General features: G+C 38.0%; 2 protein-coding genes across 5 annotated transcripts in view; one reads left to right on the top strand and one right to left on the bottom strand.

Annotated features, from left to right (window-relative positions):
- The first annotated feature begins 2,607 nt into the window (after positions 1 to 2,607).
- LOC134664641 (katanin p60 ATPase-containing subunit A-like 1) lies at positions 2,608 to 17,799 on the top strand. Of its 4 annotated transcripts, none has more exons than XM_063521382.1 (9): positions 2,608 to 3,080; positions 3,243 to 3,335; positions 11,374 to 11,585; positions 12,516 to 12,838; positions 13,885 to 14,064; positions 14,389 to 14,531; positions 14,958 to 15,067; positions 15,633 to 15,759; positions 16,049 to 17,799. In XM_063521382.1, the coding sequence occupies exons 1-9, from the start codon at positions 3,022 to 3,024 to the stop codon at positions 16,245 to 16,247; spliced, it is 1,446 nt and encodes a 481-aa protein (XP_063377452.1). In that variant the 5' UTR covers positions 2,608 to 3,021; the 3' UTR covers positions 16,248 to 17,799. The 4 variants fall into 4 exon arrangements, with proteins under 4 accessions (XP_063377452.1, XP_063377449.1, XP_063377451.1 ...); XM_063521379.1 differs by having other exon boundaries at positions 2,612 to 3,080; positions 12,354 to 12,838; XM_063521381.1 differs by lacking the exons at positions 2,608 to 3,080; positions 3,243 to 3,335 and adding an exon at positions 3,548 to 3,659 and having other exon boundaries at positions 12,354 to 12,838.
- The window catches only part of LOC134664637 (V-type proton ATPase 116 kDa subunit a 1-like), a 29,877-nt gene continuing 21,827 nt past the window's right edge, over positions 17,668 to 25,717 (bottom strand). The window contains exons 6-13 of the mRNA XM_063521374.1: positions 24,798 to 24,948; positions 23,813 to 24,186; positions 23,482 to 23,591; positions 22,998 to 23,125; positions 22,141 to 22,358; positions 21,619 to 21,790; positions 20,847 to 21,015; positions 17,668 to 20,440 (exon numbers count right to left, since the gene is read on the bottom strand). Coding sequence (XP_063377444.1) covers positions 20,302 to 20,440; positions 20,847 to 21,015; positions 21,619 to 21,790; positions 22,141 to 22,358; positions 22,998 to 23,125; positions 23,482 to 23,591; positions 23,813 to 24,186; positions 24,798 to 24,948 — 1,461 coding nt within the window. The 3' untranslated portion in view covers positions 17,668 to 20,301. The remainder of the gene's footprint in view (positions 20,441 to 20,846; positions 21,016 to 21,618; positions 21,791 to 22,140; positions 22,359 to 22,997; positions 23,126 to 23,481; positions 23,592 to 23,812; positions 24,187 to 24,797; positions 24,949 to 25,717) is intronic.

The following is a 25,717-nucleotide window of genomic DNA, read 5'->3' as shown; positions in this document are numbered from 1 at the left end:
ATTGTTGATGTTATTATTTTTGCTTTTATGTAAATTCAATGTTGACGTGTAAAAGTGCCCTTGTGGCCTATTTGCTGAATAAATGTTGATGTTGTTGATGATGTTGATGTTGATAATTCATTTCGCATCACCAATCAGCGTCAGCGATCTTCAAGGTCTTCACAATAAGGTCAAAACCATAACCAGTTGTCAAATCAGGATCGGGCTCCAAGCCTTTCAATATTTTCAATACAAGCTTGTCAATGATCAATCTTTGACGTTAAATTAAAAATGGCGGTACAATAGTTACGAATGAGTGAACATTACTTCAGTGTCCCATTTTTGTTCAAGTCGTGTCTTCTTGTGAAAACACACAATGTTTAGTAACACGACAAATTTACTCAAGCAGGCTTAATTACGCCATTGCCACTTAAAGTTACAATAATTACGTATTCTGGTCTGTTTGTGAAGAGCGAGAAATTTAATATGTAACCAGGTTTAGCATTGTAATGTCGCGGTGTCTTGGTTATGTCTAAATTGGGCCGAGTGTTAAATAGTAATGTGCTTGCGGTTGGAATTGGTGAAATGGAACATTTATGGAAATGGCTAGATTGCTAATTTTTGTGTAATGTTTTTGCAGAATTCTATTTTAATTTGGAGCTATATACCTAGTAACATATTTGTGTAGCAGCTAACGAAAATCGATTTATACATAATACCTATATATATTGATGTTACATTGTTGTTATTACATTTCTTATTATTAGTTAAGTAATGTAATAACGTGCTCTTTCTACGCAGAGTCTTTTAGCATAAGGAAATTATTTACTTAAATAGTAGTTCCACCATGCACATCATTTTTAAAATATTTAATTTGTACGAAACTAATAACCGCAATTTTTGAGTTAATTTTGTCAAATGTGTGTAATTCATTCAGAGCATTTTCGCTATAAACTGATCCGACATGAAATAAGAAATGGTTAACACAAATTTTACAGGAAAATAAAAAATATAGGTTAGTATCAAAACGCCTGGTAACTTTGCAAAAAACCTACATTTCAACCCGCACCGCAACGGCGCCGCCGAGCGGTCATCGTCCGGTCCAAACGACAGTCAGTGTCGGCGCGCGTAGCTCGTAGCACGCTCGTAGAGTCGTAGCACGCTACGGCTTCAAGGCTTCAATAGTGCAACGTTTAACTATTAAAAAAAACTCCTAGCTAATTCTGAATAACAGTCGTACAATTTGGTTAAAAAAACTCTACAATGATTGAAAATATCTAAATCTTCTTAAATGTAGCTACTTTTCACTTACATACATATTTCATGGACTATTTTTATTATTATGGAGTATTCGTAAATGAAAAATTTAATAAATTCCAAAAACATCTGGTGCCGATCAGAAACAATTACTCTAGATTCTAGAGTCTAGAATCATACATTAAAAAAAAAATTACGCTCATTCCAACAAAAATAAACAAGTGAAAATCGACTAATCTCAAAAATCCATAGATAAAACAAAAGCGTATCGCGACAACGAAATGACGAACGACGACAAAGGGTCGGAGGCGAAGGAGTCAAGAGGCTCGTGGCCGAGGAGGTCAGAAGATGTCAAGATTGAGTTCGGATTCGGAGTCCCGTTGGGAGCTATGGGCGCACATCCGGCCTTCCATTCAGCTTGGGATATCGGTTGGTAAGTATTGTGCCACTGAAGGTCTGATCTCAAAAGATCATGAGCGAAGGCCTGGTCTTAAAAGGTCAGGTCGGAAGATGTCAAGATTGAGTTCGGATTCGGAGTCCCACTGGGAGCTATGGGGGCACACCCGGCCTTTCATTCAGCTTGGGACATTGGTTGGTAAGTATTGTGTCATTAAAGGTCTGATCTCAAAAGATCATGAGGGAAGGCCTGGTCTTAAGAGATCAGGTGTGAAGATGTCAAGATTGAGTTCAGATTCGGAGTCCCGCTGGGAGCTATGGGGGCACATCTGGCCTTTCATTCAGCTTGGGACATTGGCTGGTAAGTATTGTGTCATTAAAGGTCTGATCTCAAAAGATCATGAGGGAAGGCCTGGTCTTAAGAGGTCAGGTGTGAAGATGTCAAGATTGAGTTCAGATTCGGAGTCCCGCTGGGAGCTATGGGGGCACATCTGGCCTTTCATTCAGCTTGGGACATTGGCTGGTAAGTATTGTGTCACTGAAGGTCTGATTTCAAAAGATCATGGGCGAAGGTCTCGTCTTAAAAGATTAGGTCTGAAGGTCTGAAGATGTCAAGATTGAGTTCGGATTCGGAATCCCATTAGGAGCTATGGGAACACATCCAGCTAATGGTATTGGCTAGCAAGTTCCAGATTAGCTGGTAAATATCAAGGTTATGGCAAGAGGTCTGAAGATTTTAAGATTTGGTTTGTTTAGGTTCGCTGGGGGCTATGGTAGCGCACCCGCTTCGATCATTGGCTGATAAGTCTGAAGGTCCGAAATAAGAAATGGTTAACACAACTTTTACAGGAAAATAAAAAATATAGGTTAGTATCAAAACGCCTGGTAACTTTGCAAAAAACCTACATTTCAACCCGCACCGCAACGGCGCCGCCGAGCGGTCATCGTCCGGTCCAAACGACAGTCAGTGTCGGCGCGCGTAGCTCGTAGCACGCTCGTAGAGTCGTAGCACGCTACGGCTTCAAGGCTTCAATAGTGCAACGTTTAACTATTAAAAAAAACTCCTAGCTAATTCTGAATAACAGTCGTACAATTTGGTTAAAAAAACTCTACAATGATTGAAAATATCTAAATCTTCTTAAATGTAGCTACTTTTCACTTACATACATATTTCATGGACTATTTTTATTATTATGGAGTATTCGTAAATGAAAAATTTAATAAATTCCAAAAACATCTGGTGCCGATCAGAAACAATTACTCTAGATTCTAGAGTCTAGAATCATACATTAAAAAAAAAATTACGCTCATTCCAACAAAAATAAACAAGTGAAAATCGACTAATCTCAAAAATCCATAGATAAAACAAAAGCGTATCGCGACAACGAAATGACGAACGACGACAAAGGGTCGGAGGCGAAGGAGTCAAGAGGCTCGTGGCCGAGGAGGTCAGAAGATGTCAAGATTGAGTTCGGATTCGGAGTCCCGTTGGGAGCTATGGGCGCACATCCGGCCTTCCATTCAGCTTGGGATATCGGTTGGTAAGTATTGTGCCACTGAAGGTCTGATCTCAAAAGATCATGAGCGAAGGCCTGGTCTTAAAAGGTCAGGTCGGAAGATGTCAAGATTGAGTTCGGATTCGGAGTCCCACTGGGAGCTATGGGGGCACACCCGGCCTTTCATTCAGCTTGGGACATTGGTTGGTAAGTATTGTGTCATTAAAGGTCTGATCTCAAAAGATCATGAGGGAAGGCCTGGTCTTAAGAGATCAGGTGTGAAGATGTCAAGATTGAGTTCAGATTCGGAGTCCCGCTGGGAGCTATGGGGGCACATCTGGCCTTTCATTCAGCTTGGGACATTGGCTGGTAAGTATTGTGTCATTAAAGGTCTGATCTCAAAAGATCATGAGGGAAGGCCTGGTCTTAAGAGGTCAGGTGTGAAGATGTCAAGATTGAGTTCAGATTCGGAGTCCCGCTGGGAGCTATGGGGGCACATCTGGCCTTTCATTCAGCTTGGGACATTGGCTGGTAAGTATTGTGTCACTGAAGGTCTGATTTCAAAAGATCATGGGCGAAGGTCTCGTCTTAAAAGATTAGGTCTGAAGGTCTGAAGATGTCAAGATTGAGTTCGGATTCGGAATCCCATTAGGAGCTATGGGAACACATCCAGCTAATGGTATTGGCTAGCAAGTTCCAGATTAGCTGGTAAATATCAAGGTTATGGCAAGAGGTCTGAAGATTTTAAGATTTGGTTTGTTTAGGTTCGCTGGGGGCTATGGTAGCGCACCCGCTTCGATCATTGGCTGATAAGTCTGAAGGTCCGAAGATGCGAAGATTGAGTTCGGGTATAGAGTAGCATTGGGAGCTGTGCTACCCCACTAAGCCAAATAGCACTAACTGAAAAGAAAATTCATTGCTATCTTGTACTTTAGTTTCTATAGTTTTGTAAGTTTTATTATGTTTGTTTATTTCTTTCTTTGTTGTTATCAATTAAAATAAAATGTTTCTATAGCTGATAATTCCACTTTCAAAATCATTTGCTATTGAGATTGGGGCACATCCGGCCTTCCATTCAGCGTGATACATTGGCTCGTACTTAAGTCACAGTTTGGTTGGTAAATCGCAAGGTCATCAAATTTAAGGCGATACTTACAGGCACTTGATGCATTAATCCTTTATTTTCAGCTTGCAAAATGAGACAGATTAACTGGAAATAAATCACCATCAAATGCTCGTACGAGTGGGTAACTTAAATAAGGAATGACTTGAATTGAGCAATTTTCTACTTAAGGCCTCCAAGGCTTGTCGTAACTACATACATCATCCATAAAAAATAGTTCTTTGTTCAGCATGCTAATACTGACAGTAGCAATCTCGACTAAGTATTTGTAGGCCTTATATCGTTCCAATAGGGATCATAAATGGTTACTCATAAAAACCAAATCAGTGCAAAAGAAAAGAGACATTTTAGATACTATAAAGATTCTGAAACTGCAGTACTTTGGTCATGTATTACGAAATGACAAATACAACCTCTCCCAGCTGATGATACAGAGGTAAATCCAAGGAAAACGAAAATGAGGAAGGAAACGTACCTCGCAGCTAAAAAACCTCAGGTGCTGGTTCAAGATGAGCACCAGATCGCTGCAGCGTCAAAAGTGAAAATAGCCCTAATGATAGCCAACCTACGGCAGGAGACGGCACCATAAGAAGAAGAAAATAAACCAAATCAAATATATTACCACAAAACCACACATCTTGGAAATAGAAAATTTCGATTCCCATACAAAAATATGAGGAGTCTCAATTTTTCCATGTATAGTTAGGATTTTTCAAACTTTCTGTTGTTATAATATATATATAGTTTATACTTATAAACTTAATTATTGTACAGGGCTCGATTTGACCTCCTTCGGGCATCGCGTGAGCCTTCCCCAATTACTTGTAAGGCGCATATTGTACAAACTTTTCTTTGCAATTTGCAATCTTTCCTCGTTGGCATAAGTTTCAAAATGTAAACTCACTGGAAACTGGACAAAGGGCTCGCAAAGAAAGCCCTGTGAGTAATTATACCAAACGGAAGTGGACCAAATTATTTGTAGGTGCCACTTATGTAAGCATGTAAGAATGTAAAGTTGGTTTTTTTTAGCATTAGAAATAAGGTAAACAATCTTGATGTGTCTTTTAATTGAAAAACACATTTTAAAAATAAGTTACGGCAAATATGTAACAATTATGAATCTAATACGATCATTTTATATTATTCTGCTTTCATTAGTAATAAATAGTTACTGATTTTTAAAAAGCGTTTTTCAATTAAAAGAAATATCGAGATCGCTTACCTTCTTGTTCTTTCTAATGCAAAAAAAACGAACTATAGGTACTTACCTACTTTATAATGGTCCCTCCAATCAACATATCAAGAGCTATAGACAAACTCATAATAAATATTTTTGTTTAATAGTAAAAACCAAATACTTCATATAGGTAATCTATTTTAAAGGCTAATTTTGTCTCGATCAAACACTGAGTTGTTACTGAAATATATTTTAATATAAAATATATATAAGAAAAGTTTAGTTAGTTCTCTCTGTCAGGAATTTTGATTAGAAACGAATAAAAAACATTTAAAAAAGGTTATGACTCACCAAAATTCACAGAAGTAACCCAAAACATATCCCTTCCACACACAACCACGTTAATATTATACAAAAGGTGCATACATCGGAACTTATTGTTTGAGACGTAAAAACTAGAATCGCGTTAATTATTCCTTATTCCATACATTATTGATCTACCACAGCCATAAAAAAATTACTTACCATTAGCCGTCTAGACGTCCAGTCCATGTTACCTAAATGCCCCACAAATGATTAGAACTTTGTCATAGTAAACTAACATGCTGATTCACTTAGCACCAATTGGTTTGTTTTACAACGATATAGTTCTAACTTTTTGTACATACAATCATGTCGGGAACGGGGGGTGTCCATATATCATCGTATCTGATCTGAATTATACACCCCGTATAATACGGGGTGTTGCGTGGAGGTTTAGCCTTGAGGGTAGTTTCACAGTTCTGTAAACAAATGACTTTGACAGCTAAAACCTTGAAGTTATGACTGATGATTAAGGTTATTTTCTCAACATTTTACCTACTGGTGAAGATTGTTTCTACCAAGTTTTTGTCCACTTTAGTTTAGAATACAGTAAGCAGAAGTACAGCTTGGCAAAAAAGAGTAGAAATTAAAAAGTGGCAACACTGTAGTGTCGTCCCTTTTTCTTATATAAATTGGTTTGAAAGGGACGACACTACAGTGTTGCCACTTTTTAATTTCTACTCTTTTTTGCCAAGCTGTATTGAGCAGTTCCCTAAAGTTTAACCTCTTTATTCATAAAACTTTACGGGCCTTTATCCCTTTCTTACAAATACATAAGTCAAAATGATAGACAAAGACAAACGATTCATGGCTAATTCAAACCCAGCAACGCGTTTATGAATAACCCCACTAAGTAGCTTGGTTATGACTTATGTTCTATGGCGTTATTCATTAACCTTTGTCAAATCTAACAAGCTGATGTATAAGTTAAGTTTTTGGTCCCTCGAACCGGATTATGAAAGCTTACTCCTTTTATAGTTGTTATGTAGGTACATTTACTCATGACTGTTGTATAGGTATCTCATATCGTCATATCTGTCGTCATATCATATTATAGTTACATAAAATAAACAAGAAATAAATAACAAAACAATGCTCATATTTCCCGTTGTCTCAAGGGATATAAAAATAGAAACGTCATTTCACGGAATCAACTTAACTTTTAATCAAGCTAAGTGCACATCCTTTTTTCCTTTGTTTCGCTGCAAATTATATCATGAGTAAATTAAATTGGCAAAAACGCTTCTTATAAAGTTCCATGTTGCAATCACATCTCAAAGGCTGGTAAAGAAATATATGCCTTACTCCTTGATATTAGGTCACATTTTAATTCGTAGCAAAAGACGTCCTCTACGCCCACTGCTGCATCATTGAGACAATTGGAACAGACTCCAGAAAAATAAACCTTAAGGTGGTTATATTGAGTCTCATTTGCATTGCAGCATTGTTCAAAACGTGATAGTCTTCAGTCATTTGATGGCCAAGCTGGTCTGTTGTCTCAAAAGGTCGTATCTCTAAACGGCATTGATAATAACATACGGCTTTTTGATGAATATACAAAATTGTCCCGTGGGATGGATGTCAAGTTTAATGGACATTTTCAATTGCGTTGCCTCGTTATTCACTTGTTTTAGTGGATTGACACGTCTGCTTTGTATTCAGTGTTATTTTTATGCCTGTTTCATGCGTTAAGTACGCACGATTTATTGAAATAGATTAGAGCAATTCTATTTAATTTTATTAACGTAGACTGTACAACTGTACGATGTATCTGCAGATACATATTGAGAATTCAGTTTATTCATTGGCCCTAGTAGAGTTACTAGTTCCATTTTGACTCAAAAAAGAAAATCGCCACTTTGAACTTAAGTTAGCTCTTTTAAGTTAAGCACCTTGATTCTGTTTTGTAAAAATGTTTAAAGTTGCATCCAGAAATTTACCCTTTATTGAGAATTTAAGCCGTTAATTAAGGCAATGCCCTAATGCTCATATAGACACCCTAAAGACCTACTGATCGCCCATTACCTCATCCGGCTGTTTACACGATATGTGTGCCAAAGGTCGTCGTACGGAGTTCATTGCACCGTTCATTCATAGCTAATATAATCGATGGCTTCAAGGAAGGACACACCTTGTAATAAAGAAAAGAGTCGTATGTACGTATGGGGTTTAGGGTTACATATGGTTTTTAGTGGATGTATGGATTTTGAGTGTCTAGGATAAGAAACATATTTCGTTAGAGTAACACCCCTACATAAAAAGTGGCATGTCGACGAGTAGGGGTCTTCATGTACCACTTTTTGATAAACAAAATATTCTCGGAAATAATCGCTCCGAAATAAAATGTGTCACCCCCTCTAACTTTTGAACCATGGGTTTAAAAAAAATTTAAAAATATCGTGAAAGTAAAGCTTAGTATGTAAATACTTTTAACGCCACGCATATGTACGACTACCAAGAAGCACTATCTAGAAGTCCTAGAACTAATCCAGAATCATTAACTCCAAGCATTTTAATTTTTTATCGATTCGATCATCAATGACTCACAACTTTACCTACGATACGTTTATGGAACCGTGTCAGCATAGATAAAGGCATCCCGAATACATTTCGACAACCTCTGACACACATGGGTTTTGGGTTACAATGACCGATTGGTCATTAGGGCTTTAATCGAATGTCCCTTGGCAGTTGACCTAGAAGTGAGCCTTGAATTAACCCTTTGTTTGCTTCAAAGGTTAGGTGTTCAATAACTTTTTAAATTTAGGCTTTTGGTGACAATATTCGTTTACCTATGATGGATCGTTGATCGTTGCGACAATTTAATCAATTTAATGCAACGTTGCCCGTGACGGGACTATTCATTTGATGGAATCTATTGGATTGGGATGAATTTAGTTACTAACTGGGCTATGGGATGAAAACTTTAATAAATTTTTCACCACCACCAGCTCGGAAAGACTTACTTTGCTTCAAAAACTGATAGCAAAGTTGCATTTTATTCACATGTGAGGCAAAGTAATCAAATGCAAATATTGAGTTGTTTTCTTATGTTTCATATGTTTGCTGGTAGAATTGACTTTTAAATGATGATTTTAATGATAAATATTTAATAACATTCATTTGGATTTTATTTGGTTTGATTTTGTTTGATATTTTACATTTATAATATTTGTTTCGGGTTGGTGTGGTGAAAATTTTTGTGTTTCACTTGTTAGGCTTTTTTTGGTAGTGGAAGTCGCAACGCTCAAGATTCCATTTTTCGAAATTTTTCGATTCCAAATTTGGAATCTGGCGTTTGCTCGGGTATCAATATTAGCACGAGCAGTTAAACAATAACTTTGCCCCCTTGTAAAACAAATAACTATTGTTATCTCACCAGGGAATACATTTACCATTTCCACTACCAAAAAAAGCCTAACAAGTAATATATTTCATACTAGCTGTTGCCCGCGACTTCGTCCGCGTGGACTTTTATCTTGAACATTTTACATCTTGAGTACCTATAATTTTCATCGATGCAAACTTTATAATACAAACTTTTAATATAATGTTAATGCCTTTTTACCAAGTTTGAAATTCCTAGCTTAAAATCAAATTTGCACCCCAAGACGAACTTTCATCCCCCTTTTAACCCCCTTAGGGGTAGAATTTCCAAAAACGTCGTAATTACTTTTTTGTAATCAGCTATTACGCTTTTCTAAGAAGTTTCAAAGCATTTGTGATGGATTCAAACTTTCAACCCCTTTTTATTCCTGTTAGGGGACGAATATTACAAAACGCTGAAATTACTTTTCCTGTCTTTTAATAATATTCCTAAATACAAAGATTCAAGTCCCGCACTCGAAAAAATGTTTGATATCCATACAAACTTTCAACCCCTTTTTCACCACCTTAGGGGATGAATTTTCAAAAACGCTGAAATTAGTTTTCTTGTATTTTAATAATTTTTTACGAAGTTTCAAATTCCTAGCTTAAAATAAAACTTGAACCCCATACAAACTTTCATCCCCTTTTTAACCCCCTTAGGGGTTGAATTTCTCAAAATCGCTTCTTATCTCTTGTACACTTTATAAATGTAATCTAGTGTGCAAATTTCAACTTTCTATCTTTTGTAGTTTCGGCTCTGCGTTGATGAATCAGTCAGTCAGTCAGTCAGTCAGTCAGGACACTTGCATTTATATATATAAAAGATTATCAGTTAACACTAACAGGCATACTAGCTAAAACAAACATAAATACAATAAAGATTTCAATTTAATCCCTTCTTCGCTACTCTGTCTGTCTGTTACCTCTTCACGCTAAAACCGCTGAACCGATTTAGATAATGGTATGAAGATAGTTTGAGGCAGCGAGCAAGGACATACTGCCGTATTCGAACTTCAAGATATTCACAAGAGACGACACGTACTAGATCCATTTTAGATACGTTATAGTTTAGATATCAACTAGTTCTCTTTTGCAGCGCAATTCGGGCAACCAATGTCACTTTTACGTTAGATAGAGTAAGATATCTATTAGATGTGAATTGGATCTTTAAGTCATATCCTGTGGAAATCGTTCAAGAGTATCTCCAAAATCGCGCAAATGTCAAATTTGACAGGTTAGATCTTAAACATATCGTTATCGTATCTTGGTGATGTCTAAAAGATATCTATAATAATTGATATCTATTTCAAAATCAGAATCGGGCCCATATTAGGATTAGTTTTAATCAATCATCACATCCAGACGAAGTCGTGAGCAGAAATTAGTTGTTAATAAAAAAAAAACTTGAAGCATCGTAGCAATTTAACGCTGAACAACTTGAACAAGTAATCAAACGGTAATGATGATCTGATAAATTATGCTCACCTACTTTTCCGTAACTAGACCAGTCAAGGACCTCCTTACTACAAAACCACGTCAATTCTCAATTCTCAACATTTCTACCGTTCTTATGCCTATAGAAATAAAGTACAAATTGATTAAAAAAAGCCATAAAGGCCGGCAAAGTGATTATTGCCGTACGCAACGGTCAACGTCAAGGCACATTTCCGCAACATCGTCGCCAAGGCAACCGCCGTCAAACAAAACTGTCAAACACACCAAGCTTCGTACAATAACCAAAGTTGACCAAAGAAATGATTTTATGACAATAAAACTGCATGTAGCTCTCACGTCTCTCCGATGATTTTAGCAAGTTTCCGCAGGATTTGGAAAACGGCGATGGATTTCGGTTTCGGTGACTTCTTGTACCCCAATATCAGGGGGTTGAGGCAGTACTTTGAACATGAACCACACAGGTAAGGGGGTGTGTTATACAATATTACTAATCTCAAGAATACTGGTAATATATTAATTAGACGGGAATAGGTATTTGGAATGGAGAAAATTGTATTAACCGTAATCTTATACATTTTATCCAGCTATGTGCTGTATTGCTGTCAGCCGTAAGTAGATAATACATCGCAGATTGTTTTTTAGCTATAAGGTATAAATTGTCCTAAATTATTCTTTGACACAAAAAATTTAAAGGTCAATACACCAATTAAAACATTCAAGTTTTAAAAGCCAGTAATATTATTTTATTTGTTTCCCAGCCCATCATCCAGCTTCCACCACATGGCCCGCATGATGGACCGCATGATGCACGAGAGCCTCCAGCCCTTCGGCTTCGCCCGCATGAGTACCAGACGCGACAAGGAGCCGCCTAGAGACGGTCTCAGGACCGAGAGGAGTGACACACGGAGACAGCGGGCTGGACAGTGCGATACACACGCCGCTACTGGGACGAGGCATCCGCCTACACAAGGTATTTACTAGCTCTGTAAGCTGTAGAACTTGTGAACCCCATGTCTCTGCCATTTTAAAAAAATTCCAAGATCATAAATAAAATTGGTGAAAGCAATCCATATAATTATGGAACCTGCTCACAAATTTCACTAGAAATAGTTGAGAAATGCGACGTTTAGAGGAGAACAGCCGGATTGCTACATAGACATACGAAAACGAAAGCATTTTTATCTTAACTGTAAGGAATTTTTCTCGCGCTTCGGGCTCGATCGGTCAAGAATGCTTGCCTTCTTACGAAGAATCTGAATTTTTCTTTTTGATCGCTGCAATCCGCTGGCTTTCCCGCCTCCTACCTACTTAATTTAACTAAATTAAAATACCTAACTATTCTTCTAGTCAGCGAGGATTGTGGTACGTTTCTTTAAGCTAATCGACCTATATTTCTATTTATAACATAGATAGACAATTGACTATAATATAACATTAATTTATTATTATATCGTATTTCGCTCGTTATGTTTTGGTTCTGTTACGAGAATATGCTCGACAATCACTTGACCTGACCGATTGAAATAAATCAAGCGAAATTTGACCTAAAATAATTCAAGCGACCTATTAGGCTCAGCATTTTTTTATATTTCATATTGGACTTTTAGATTTCGACTCGTAAAATTTTGACGGTCTTACCACTCTCACATAATAGATAAGATGTAAAAATTCCTTCACTATTTATAACATAAGAATGCATGCTTTGGCTTTAACGACAACTTATCTGTCTTTGTTGCAGTGGTAAGACCAACGAACGTCACCACATTCCAAGAGCAACCCATGGATCAGACCAAACAGGTAGACCCGACCACAGAGAGATGGGCCGGCACATTACGCCGAAGAGACCCAGACCTTCAACCAACACTACCGTCTATAGTTACTACTAGAAAAACTTCCACAGCGTCATCTGTAAGCAGCGGGCGGAAGACACGATCCGTTGAAAGAATGCCGAAGACCTCAAGAGTAAGGCAACTGGTACCCATCAAGCCAATGGTCCGAAAGCACGATGTACCAAACGAAGGGGGGGATGTAACGATTCTAGAGAAGGATGAGAAAGTTTTTGACGCGACGGGGTATGAGCTCCATCTTGTAGAAACCTTGGAAAGGGATATACTTCAGAAGAATCCTGACGTGCGTTGGAGGGATGTCATTGGCTTGGATGACGCGAAATCTGTTCTGCAGGAGGCAATGGTGTTGCCGCTTGTGATGCCCGATTACTTTAAGGTAAGCTACTTTTACTTGAGCTAAGCTGTATTTCAGTTGTTTTCTGAACTGTTTCTTCAAGTTATCAGCTAAATTAATAAACTAAACACTACTGGTTCACTCAATACATATCAATTCGTATTTTAGTTTAATTCGATTTGAAAATATCTGATATAGTATATCCACATTTGTCGTACAGAAGTGGCACAATCGTAATTTCCTAATGACGCAAAGAAACAGCAATCTTAGCCTACTTTCCGGTAAATTGGATATTTGCGTGATAGATGGTATCGTGCCTGAGTTGGCTCGGGTTTACCCGTTCACCCTTACACTGTATTTGCTAATAGAAGATAAGAAAAATGGTTGACCCGAGCTGATAAGATGACAACCAAGTGATTTACAGTGTTAAATAACATTGATAATACTTATGTCTCGCGTTGTAAGTAGGAAATGAACAAGCATTCATTATTTTATCTAACTTTAGGTTGATTCATATTGGTAATTTGATGGAAAAATACTACCTAGATTATCAGGTTTAGTTATAAGTACTAGATTATGCAGGCTTGAATGTAGAATGTGCAGTTTTCAAATCGTTAGATTTTGTTTGCGTGACTATAATATTTTCAATGTCACTTAATTGCTGGCTATTAGAGAACGTGGCACAATGATTATAAGGCTTGAATTCATGTGAATATTTATTACTGTATGCCTTATTCTAATAAAAATGCTAATCCAAGAAAAAAAATTAAATAAGGAATTTTAATAGCCTTGAAAGTACCTAAATATAGGCCAGCCCTAAGTACAAGGAAAAAGAATATCCAAAATTTGGCGGTGAAATTTGAACTCACTAAGTCCTATAGGCCTATAGCCTTAGAATCGGAAATAAGCTCGCTGTTGCACCGGGCGCACGATATGTAGATCTCTTATCTATCTGTTAAAAATCACTACAATCACCACTCGACTCGTTAAGTTCGTAATCTTTTACAACCTTCACGAAAAAGTTCTTAGTTGTTTATGTTAATGAAGATGTCAATTTATACTTACAACATTAGAGGAAATGATTTCAGGGTATTCGACGACCATGGAAAGGGGTATTGCTGACTGGACCACCGGGTACAGGCAAAACGCTGCTCGCAAGGGCGGTGGCCACCGAATGCCGAACAACCTTCTTCAATGTATCGTCTGCAACGCTCACTTCAAAATATCGTGGAGATTCGGAAAAGCTGGTCAGACTACTATTTGACATGGTGAGTACTTTGAGAAGTTTGCAATTTTCTGGGATCGACCAAGAAGTCCAAAGAAGAGAGCTTCTTCAAAAGTTTTAAAATGTCAAACGGGAAGTGCAGTCCTTTGTTTGGCTACCTACTATAGTTTCTTAAAGAGGGCTAGCTTCTGTACGGGGTTGCACAAAAGCCCTCTTTTTTTGCGCTAAGTGTAAATGTTAGGTTAAAGTTTCCGATGAATGCCACAACGTGACATACCTTAAAGTGCAGTGCAACGCGCAAGTGTTGTTGAAAAGTGTAAGTAAAATATCAGACAGAAAGTTGTAAAAATACCTTCCTTGTTTACAGGCAGCTTTCCACGCCCCAAGCACGATATTCCTCGACGAAGTGGACTCACTGTGCGCGGTGCGGGGCGCGGATTCAGAGCATGAGGCCTCTCGTCGGTTCAAAGCTGAACTGTTGATACAGATGGACGGACTCGCCGCTGCCTTGTAAGTGTGGTTTACAGAAAGCTAGTCTGGTCTGTTAGTCAATCAAAGTAGATGTCAAAAAAAAGTCATATACACTGAACTCGAATGTAACTGAGCAGGCCACGGCTTTGGTCATTTACCTAACCCTAATCGACTTTGGACTTAAGGAGAAATTTTGTTTGTTGGATTAGAAGAAGACGAAGGTACGTTTTCTCTGCTCGCTTGAAGGATACGGTTTTAAAACAAAGTATCATCACAATAAGTTAGCTTTGCTTTTACTTAGTTACTAGGCTATATTACTGACTTTAAGTGTCATATTAGGTACGTATACAAATTTCCGAATTTTAAAATGGTTTTATCAACTATTGTACCCAGACTTTATAACTTCTTGAAAAGAGATCTGTACATTTTGCCTGTAGTTCGCAACGAGGTATTGGTATGTTTCAGCCACCGAGATAAGATCATCATGGTTCTCGCAGCCACGAACCATCCCTGGGACATCGACGAGGCTTTCCGCAGAAGGTTCGAGAAGAGGATCTACGTCGGACTACCCGATGGTATGTGTGCCTCTGCCTTTCTTATCTTCTTTATTTTACAATTCAGTCCATACTAATTTTATAAATACGAAAGTAACCTTGTCTATCTGTCTGTCTGTTACCTCTGTACACTTAAACAGCTGAACTAATGTAGATATCATAATAATGTATATGGAGATTCTCGTAAATCATTTAAATTTTATGAATGCCAAGAACACCTAAAGTTGTCGTTACTAGTCGTGCCCACATCGCCACGGGCAACAACTATAGGTGTTATGATTATGGCGTACGCTGTCAAAGTAACCTTCACACTTTCATGTGACCAGGACCTCGGCGTGTCAGTGACGTTTTTGTTTATAAGGTAAAGCGTTCAAAGGGTTACAGGAGGGTGTTAGTACTCAATTGTGATGATTTAGAAGCAGGTACTCAGGCAGTTAGAATAAGAAAACTGTGGGTTCGAGGCGCGAAGTGGGAGTGACATTTCCTTGCACCTCAGATTCGAACTGTAATTGGAACAAACCACTTTGTGTGGTATCGTTCGACTATAGAGTTTAGAGATTTTTTATAAAATGCGTTGTCTTTGCAGAGAGCACACGCGTGAAACTACTAAAGCTGAACTTACGGGAGGTGGCGCTGGATCCTAACGTGGACCTCGAGGAACTAGCTGGCAAGCTGGAGGGCTACAGCGGATCCGACATCTGCAACCTCTGCAGGTATGGTCTAATAGGATGGAAGCTCCTTAATAAGTTTGTAACTGGAATGGAATCGGATTCAGAGTGAAATGTACATAGTTGATGTTGGGTTGATTTCGTTCAATCGTATCATTTTCTCGCGGAACTTTTAAACTGGTTGCTTTTTACGGTTGCAAAGTGTGGTGTGACGCTACATTCGACCTTTTTTATACTTTATTCTTGTGCCAACGTTATTAAGTTTTAATTTACCAAGTTAAATTTTGAATGACCCGTCCAACAGGGACTTACGCAGCAATAATACCATTTCCAGAGACGCAGCCATGATGACAATGCGCCGCAAGATCGCTGGCAAGTCCCCCGACCAGATCCGCCACCTCAAACGCTCTGAACTCGAAGCCCCCGTCTCCAAAGAAGACCTAGTAGCTGCCACAGAGAAGACACGCCGTACTGTCTCTCAGGCCGACGTGGCGAGGTACACTGGATGGATGCAACGCCATGGATGCTCCTAGCATAGGGCCGGCGCGCTACATGCGCTGCTCATGAAACTCAGGACTTAGGCACCATCTGTCTCTGTCTATCAGTTAGGTTTTAGAGCCACCTCACTCTCTAGCGTCTCCAGAGCGTCGGCGTCTAGTAAACGAGCCAGCTTGACGCAAAATTGGCGCAACTGCGTAGTGACCCCATTTTGGTGGTGGGGTGGCCCTTAGCCTCCAATATTTATAACGTTGTTTATACAGTGGGTTTTAGAATATTTACAAAATGGAATATGATGCAACTAACGTTGTAGAAAAGTCAAATTTATATAAAATATTCATATCTAACTAATAGCAGTCTTGTAAGAAAATATTAGTAAAGTTTTTTACATTATTGAAATAAAACGTTTTTAAAATTGATAAGTGTTTTGTTGATAATTAGATTTTTTACACGGTCAGCGTTAGAATTAACATGTTCCATAATGGACACCATTATGTTGTCTTGTTCTATGGATAAATCTTAGGTCTTTAAAATATATTAGGTACGGGCAGGATCTGATTTAGGTTATAATTGATAAAAATAGATACGCAGATGGTGCCTAGGCTAGACTGAGTGTAAATGATCAATTAGGAAATAAGTTAGGAGTTAGTGAGCTAAATTTAGAGGAAGACCAATAGTAAGGTGATTTGGGGCAGCAATTGCATAGAAATCGTCAAATATATTGTCACATTCTACAGAAGTTCTATCTATTGCGGAAAAATATAATTATATTTATTCGCCATCGCATGCGCAAGGAAATAGGTACTGCATAATTATGTAAACGAGTCATGACTTCTAAACGAGATGATGCTGAATGGCACCATATCGTATGGCTATACCAATACGCGCCTACATTGACAAAGTTTAAGTTTAACACTTGAGTCGCTTAAGTATGACTCGATCCGATGGGATTATTAAATTAAAATAATTTGTCTTTTAAAGAACTGTTGACAGATTGTTAAAAAAAAAAACTAGTACCATAAACGCGATACTGAATAGCGTTTCTCTAGTTTAATTTTAGAGAGATGAGAGTTGATACTTTAAAAATACAGTGTAAAGTCGGTTTTTACCTAGGGTTTCATATTCTGCCTTTTTCAATAGTCGAGGTATCTGTACGTAGTTGAGGCACTACAATGGCTAAAAACCAACCTTTTTTATATTTTGAAAAAGTCAACTTCTATTAATTACTGTATTCTATTCTCTATCTGTAGATGTAACTATTAGTCTTTATTTATTAGTATAATATTATGATTCACATGTATTTTGATTAATTTAAACAAACAAGGTTTAACCCTTTGATGCACATGGGCATCATATAATTTCGGTAAAAATAGTTTTATATGTATATAAATGCCTGGTTTCTGAAAAGTTAAGCCTTATTTCTAAGGTAAGTGACGTCAATAAATAAAACAAAAATTATAATATAAATTTTGTTTATTGATGGATTCGTGAAATGTATAAGTGATTGAGTATCGTCTGTAAAGTACTTTGATGTGTCACGTGCTATTAAACTGTAGATGAAACTTTAAATAAAAGTCGTAAAGAGTTTGCTATATTGTTGTTTCTTTTAACCTCTTTTATTTTAAATACCTACTAGTTTAGGATGTTAAGAGTCATAAGAAGCTACCCGCCGCCCATTGACATATATTTAAGGACGGGCCTTACGGGCAATAAGAATAGGGATTTTTATTTTGCCGTACTTAGTCGAAAAAAATAGACAAGCAAGTGATAAGTGAGAACCAGACATCATAAATTTTATAGCATTTTTGGTGCAGCGGACTGGTGTCAACGGAATTGGTATAGATAATTCCAGCTGAAATGGTAATATTAAGGTTAATATTAACGCAATTAAAGCTTAGTTGAAATTGTTTATACCAATTCCGTTAACACCACTCCGCTGCACCGAAAATGCTATAAAATTTCCGAAGTTTGGTGATAACTTGATGTAACTACTCTGTAGTACCTACTTTAGGATTTTTTTTTAATATATCATAATTTCTGATCTTAGATCATAGAAATCCAAATATAAGGCCCCTAATTATTTATCCAAATGAATTCTCGACCATCTTTTCATATAATATATTTTATATATTTTTTATCAAAAGGCACTAAAAGATATAAGAAAAAAATTAAAATATAAAATCATTATCATCAATAAATCTTTGGTTTCAAACGATAAATAGATTTGAACAAAAATAACAAACTTTCTTAACTTACGATATTCTAAGATATATTTCTTATATCGTCGATTAGCTTATAACTAAAATATATTAATGATATAATCCACTCGCAATATTTGTTCAAACGTTGAAACACTAAGCTTAGAAGTAAAAACAGGTCTTTTCAACAATTACGAGTACATTGCTTAAAATTATTGGTGTCCTTTCATGATTCCGTTCAAACAAAATCTTCCAAATAATTGTACAATGGGACCAAGATAATTCTGCATGGCATTTGAAATGACATAGTGTGGTTATGACATCATTAATGCCAAATTTCAATGAAAAAATGACGTTTCCACATTCCCTCACTGTGTTCTATTGAAATCGGTGCTAAGTTAGCTTAGACGAGCCCTCATAATATAGTCTGTATCTTTAGGTATTTAAATAAAAGTAAACAAACAATTTGTACATTTTCAGGTAGTTAAAACACTGATTGGTTAACTAACTAAATACAAAACCATCTGGATCTCTCACTGAACGACCTGACTAACCTACATTGATCGTGTAATGTTTTTATCTACCCTCAACTTGCTTAACCAATTACCATTTGAGGGTAGATTTTGTTTACTTATATTTAAATACCTAAAGATACAGAGTAGGTATACACATCTGCTTATATTTTAATACAGCACATCAAATTGAATGTTTAAGGGTAACCTCGTCGGTCGTTCATCTATCACTCTTGCTTAATTTCGTAAGGCCCACCGTAAGGCCGTACGAGGTAAATCGAGCGATATAGAGACCAATAGACGGACCAACAATCGACGAGGTTTTCAGTTATGACCCTTTACTTTTTCTCGAGTGAGAGATGATACAAAGTTTTTCGGATTTGAGTGAAATTGTGTTGGGATCTGTTTTGTATGTCTTCGGGTTTACTGACCATGTTACACAATATCATACACACTAATTATGCTCGCAAGCATTTGTTTTTGTTCAATCTCCATCAATAATTCACATACCTAATGTATATAGACCCGCACCAAATAAGGCCCGGTTCTTAAACGTGCTAACTTCAAATTTTTTTTACTTTAATTAGTGTGAATGAGTTCAAATTATGCGTCCATATCCGCTATCCATAGACAAAACTGCAAGTTAATATTAAACATAAGAACAATAGAAAATAAAACAACTATGGGCCTTATTTGGTTTAGGTCCTTAATTCACAATTTTTACCATCATTTATATCACTAATAACAAAGAATTCTAACAATGTTTTCAAGTATTTTCGGTTTTAGCAAGAATATCGTTTATTCTGGTTGTTCTTTGAAATCTTATTCTGTAACTTCATAATCGAGCAATTTAGTGACCGAAAATATGCGGATACTTCGTTGTGTGATAACGGTGTTGTTGAAGAACTTATTATATAAGAAAGTCTTTTACAAGCGATATGCTTATTACTAGCCGGTCAGCTTCAGATTTCTTAAAAAAGGCCTCAGAGTATGTAAACACATGTCTTCTATACAACATAATGTTGGTTGGACCATCCAACGATAATCCAATCAAATGTCTAAATACGACGGTACGAGAAAATTAATCAAAATGATACATACATACACCGGGGTTTTGGGTCCGGGAATGTTTTTACTTTAGCCAAAAATAAGTTAAAACTGTATGAATGGAAATTTGGAGCTTACTCCCTCTTTTTAATTCATACTAGGGTAACAATTTTATAATAAACAAAGTTATAAATACTCGTACCTGCACGAAATCATTATCGCACCCAAAACTCCGAGGTATATTTAGTAGGAACGTAGTATTTAATTCTGTAGTCCTCTGCATTTCACATATCTCCAGTTGAGCTGACCGGTGACTTACAAGCCCTGGGCTTCTAATGGCTGACGGGGGACTCCGGCGGCGCGCTGGACGCCTGGCCCATCTCGTCGTCTTCGTTCTCCAAGATGGCGGAGAAGGAGAACGGCATGAATGGGTAGCCCTGCCCTTCGTAGAACTTACTCATGAACTCGACCCTGAAAAGAGAAAAAGAGGAAATTAGAGTATCATAAATAAGAGTGTATAACCTTGATTAAAATATCCCAAAAAGACTATTAGTCGCAGTGTCCACTATGATTCTGCAAAAACTATTGGAACTAACTAAGATGGATTTACTTAATTATCTCCCCTACCTTTATAGTTTTCTACATAAATATCTGCCGAATCTGCTCCTTGTTTTTGGTTAAAATCATCTCTATTTCCGTATCTCGATCTCCATGGATGTTTGTCAGCATATCATTTACAGGGTATTGTGTACGGTGAGTTTCATCAGTGGTTACTCATAGAGTAGGTACGTCTGAATGTCTCTCAATTTCAACCAGTTTGACAGCACTGACTTCCCTTGAATAATAATAGGGTAGATAAAATAGAAATACTCCTTACCAATGCAACCGGAGCGTGTGTAGGAACGCCGATAGCCCCTCCATGAGAACTAGGATGGCGAGCGTGAAGAACGCCCATATGGCGAACACGAAGTACATGATGACGCCCTTCACGGGGAAGCTTCCCAGCCCGTTTACTAGCACTCGCTGCCACAAGACTGCTGAGAGCTCTGCAAAAGAAATTCTATTTTAAGTGCCACTGCTTGCTGTACGAGAGCTGACTCGCGAGGTGTACCTACAGTGTACATCTCGCGAGTCAGCGCGAGTCTTTGCAGTTTGCATTAAAACGAAATAAAGTTTGTCTTATTAGGTCCAGTTGCATCAACCACATTTCACAGACTGATTATCGTCAAACAAAAGTGAAGTATGAAATTTACCATTTAAAAAAATGCGAACGCTTTAACGGTGACAGACGGTTTGATGCAATCGACCCTAAATTATTAAATTCTCTTGGAGTAGAAGAAAAGATTTAACCATCATCCTGTTATGTATCGGCTCTTAGAACTTTACAATATTATTAACACGTTTGGTGTCCAATGAAACACTGACTGTAGTGCAAAAAGAGCTAAGCGAACTCGGGGATGTGCACTGTACTTAATTGACAGGACAGAAATGGTGTTGGATAGTGTAGGTAGTGTCGGAGGTCCAAACCCACTTCGGGTCATTGCCACAGCTCACACAGTTGTACAGTTGCACAGTTGTAGCAGTAGGTACGTTTTACATAAGAATAAAAACATGTCCACATATTCGCACCTGCGTCTTTGGTAACTTACGTGCATGCGCGAGTGAGAGCGCCCACAGCCGCAAATACGAGGCCGTGTGGGAGACGGTGCCCAGCACATACTCGATAGTGTGTATGGCCTGCGTGATCAGCATCTCGCCCATGCCTCCGTCGTGGAGGTCCTTCTCCGTGGCTTCACCGCTTTCCACGCCTTGCTGGTATTTCTGGAAGCATTCACAGAAGATGATGAATATAGACGATTGATGGTGTGTTGGGTGATTCCGAATACTTCAGAATATCAAGTAATAGAATTGTGGGAGATTGTAATCCCTTCTTCCTCGTGTTATCCCGGCGTTTGCCACGGTCCATGGGAGCCTGAAGTCCGCTTGACAATCCCATGATTTGACGTAGGCAATAGTTTGTACGAAAGCGACTGCCATCTGATCTTTTCACGTAGAGGGGAAACTAGGCCTTATAGGGATTAGTCCGGTTTCCTCACGATGTTTTCCTTCATTGAAAAGCTGAAGATATGGGAGATTGTAATACCAAGATAAACAAACAGGCGCGGACTCACCCTTCGTTTTCTCTCCGCCATGATATGGTATATCGGCTTCCCGAACAACATGACAGGCACACACAGCAGCGCAATAGCAATGAACGTGGACTGCAGCGCGCCCTGCCCGGGGAATATGTAGGCTTTACACGGCGGCTTGGCCACCGTCTCAGTCATGAGCATCATGTTGATGAAGAGGATGAGGACTGAGGGCGCGCAATGCGTGTTGTATGCGGGGTCTGAAAAGTTACAAAAAGTTAGGTGCAGAAATTATGAGAAAAATTGGTAGTGATGTTCAGATAACATTCGATATCGAAAAACCAAGAACCAACATTGATTTCTCCACTACCTAAAGGTTGCCTGGAAGAGATAGAGCTTTAGTGATAAGATCGCTTGTTGACGCCTTTGTCTTTATGTATTATGTGTGTCTCTCTGACATGTTATTTTGAGGTTGTGCAAGAAAAAGGATTCGTATTGATTTCGATATATTCTGCAGCAATGCAGGCGCCAGAATTGCTGCAAGGCAATCCTGCAGCAGTAACGCTGGTGGTGTCTGAATCCAATTGTTAGAATGTTGGATAATTCCGGAAGTCACTGGTAATTCCATCATATCAGTGTAGAAATTCAGAAAATTTCCGAATAACATCTTAGTTTACATACCTACAGAAATTGTGGTCCATTTAATAAGGATTTTATGCGAACCTGAATAATATGAAACTGAATCTTTTTTCGGAAATCATGACATGATGGCCAAAGTTACCTTTTCCTTGGTACATAAATCATGGTACATAAACTTAGTCATTTATTATATTTTCTTCTTCTGAATTCTTGTTGTTTTGTCTCTGACAAATAATATATAATTATTATAATTTACATACCTGGCGCAATAGCCGAATACATCACCCACTTCATAAACATCAGTATACAAAGATACCAAAACAGCAGCAACAAGAATAATATTTGCGGTATGTACTGCAAGTATATCATCTGCTGCTTTCTCAGGAAGCTGTTGAACGAAAACATCGATTACTACTGCTGTCATGTTCAAAGTATTAATTACATTTTTACTACACTCAAAATGCTCTTTGAATACTATTTTCATATTTACAGTAATCACAATATTAAGATCATTAATAACATCCAAATCAATTGCTTTATCTGCTTATGAATAATGATTTTTTTTTATATCTATTGATTTACAAACAACACGAAGTAGAAAAATAGTATTTTTTTTACTTGTTTACAATAAGTTGAATTTTAGCAATTGTTTCAATGCCAACTCTAACCATTATATCAATATGTAGGTCTTCTAAGAGAATTTCGAGCATATTTGGTCTAGTTTTCTATGAATACAGTAATTACTTGAAGTTTACCACACTCATTGTTACACCGAACGCCATATGAATCACTCCAAATATTATTGATAGTTTCATCTTGAATGAGTTTAGGAATATTATGTTATTCTCTGCAAACTGGAAAATAGAAAACAGAATCAATTTTATTGAAAACATCACAAGTACAATATGTTACTCAATAAAAACATAACGGTTATTTAATTTTTTTTATCACCATCTGCCACACTTGAACCTTCAATTCACCTGATTGAAATTTTTGAACACTTGAATGTCAGGATAATCTGATAAGTTAATATCTAATTGACTAAATAACTTTTATAAAGATACAAATAACTCACTTGCCACACTGGATCCAACCCAAATGGATACGGCACTTGCACATACGCTTCCGCCGGCTCCAAATTAAACGCATGAGTCGAATTCAGCATCTCTGCATCATACAAATTTATCCAACTACTCCCAAAGATATTTAAACTCTTAGAGAACATATCGTTGTATATTAAACCAGTGTACATGGAGAATATCCCCATTAGGAGGATGATGTAGCGGCCGGCGAAGAAGATGTTCCAGATTTCATTGTCACTCTTGACTTTGAGGAACCGCTTTTCCATGATGACGAGGGTAGCGGAAAAGGCGGTCATGATGATTCCGTGGCCGAAGTCGCCGAACATTACGGCGAAGAGAAAAGGGAATGTTATGATCGTGTATAGTGCTGGAAAGAAAATTAACACTTACTAAATATTTACTTAAGATGTCTACGAAAAGGATCCTCAGAGTTCCAGATGAAATAGTTTAGATTTTGAATTTGCAACCGTCTGTAATGCAATAGAAGTTCTTAATGTAATTTTGAATATGTACAATTTATTGTACACGGTCGGTGGTGACATAGAAAAGAAAAACCCTATGTATAAATGTTAGTCATACGCCATAAAGCGAGTCATTAAAAACCCTATTTGCATAATGGTAATGGGTTAGCGTACGATAAAAGAATACAATTAGGTGGGGTTTTACGTATTTACGAGTTTTCGGAGCTGTCGGTATAAAGACCTCGATGGCGTCAAAAGAGCACAGATTAGTGACTGTCCTTATTGCAAAATTGGATTTGGTATTTAATTTAGTTTCTAAATGATTTATAAAACCTCAACTCTTAATTGACAAAAAAAAAACAGGGCCGTGAATTAATTCACACTGCCTGGCGCTACAGTTAAATTGATTTTGGTTAGGACAAAAATGCAAACAACAAAAATAGGGTAATATGTTGAGTATTTTGGACGTTATCGAATTAAAAGTTAGAAAAGGAATATATTTAAAAAGGTAAATTACCTGGGTTGACTTCCCTGTAGCTCGCAATTCCATAGGAATCAATGAGGGTCTGGAAGCCGGCAGTGAACTTGTTGGTGCGGTTGTAAGTGGGCGGCACCTCCAGCGTAGGCACGTGGTGCATGATTGAGGGGATAAGGCTGCCTGTGGCTCTCTGAAGAAGAAATTAAGAGTAATTTAACCCAAAACAACCAAACAACAATTCAAACAGTGGGCTCACAATGGGTTTGAGCCCTCAGGGTTCTTTTAAAGAGAATAATTTGGCCAAGCCCGAGATAGCTCGAGGCATTTAGTGTTCCGTATTACGGCTACCATCAGTTTGGCATTGACATAAACGATATCGTGAACGTAATTTACTTCCTATAGATCTCTTTCGCACTAATATGTCAGTACGAGCGAGATGCATAGAAAGTAAATTACGTTCACGGTAGCGTTTATCAGGGACACAGCCGCTATGGTTGACGTGAAACGTGGTGTAGACAGCTAATGCGAAGGCCGAAGGCCGAGCTCCGCGTAGCCCGAAAGCCCGAAGCGTCCAGGATGTGTGCTTTAACACAGAACAATAGTACAAGTGTCTAAATGCGAAAGCCGAAGGCCGAGCTCTGCGTACGGCCGAAGGCCCGAAGCGTCCAGGATGTTAGTACTTAAACACAGAACAATAGTATAAGATAAGTGACTACGAGTAAGTGCGAAGGCCGAAGGCCGAGCTCCGCGTAGCCCGAAGGCCCGAAGCGTCCAGGATGTCAGTGCTTTAGCACAGAACAATAGTACAAGTGTCTAAATGCGAAGGCTGAAGGCCGAGCACCGCGTAGGGCCGAAGGCCCGAAGCGTCCAGGATGTCAGTGCTTTAACACAACACAATATTAGGTACAAGTGTCTAAATGCGAAGGCCGAAGGCCGAGCTCCGCGTAGGGCCGAAGGCC

Source organism: Cydia fagiglandana, chromosome 5, assembly GCF_963556715.1.
Source record: "Cydia fagiglandana chromosome 5, ilCydFagi1.1, whole genome shotgun sequence".
Classification (NCBI taxonomy): Eukaryota; Metazoa; Arthropoda; class Insecta; order Lepidoptera; family Tortricidae; genus Cydia; species Cydia fagiglandana.
The sequence above is the reverse complement of the archived record's forward strand: the minus strand, read 5'-3'. Positions and strand labels throughout refer to the sequence as shown.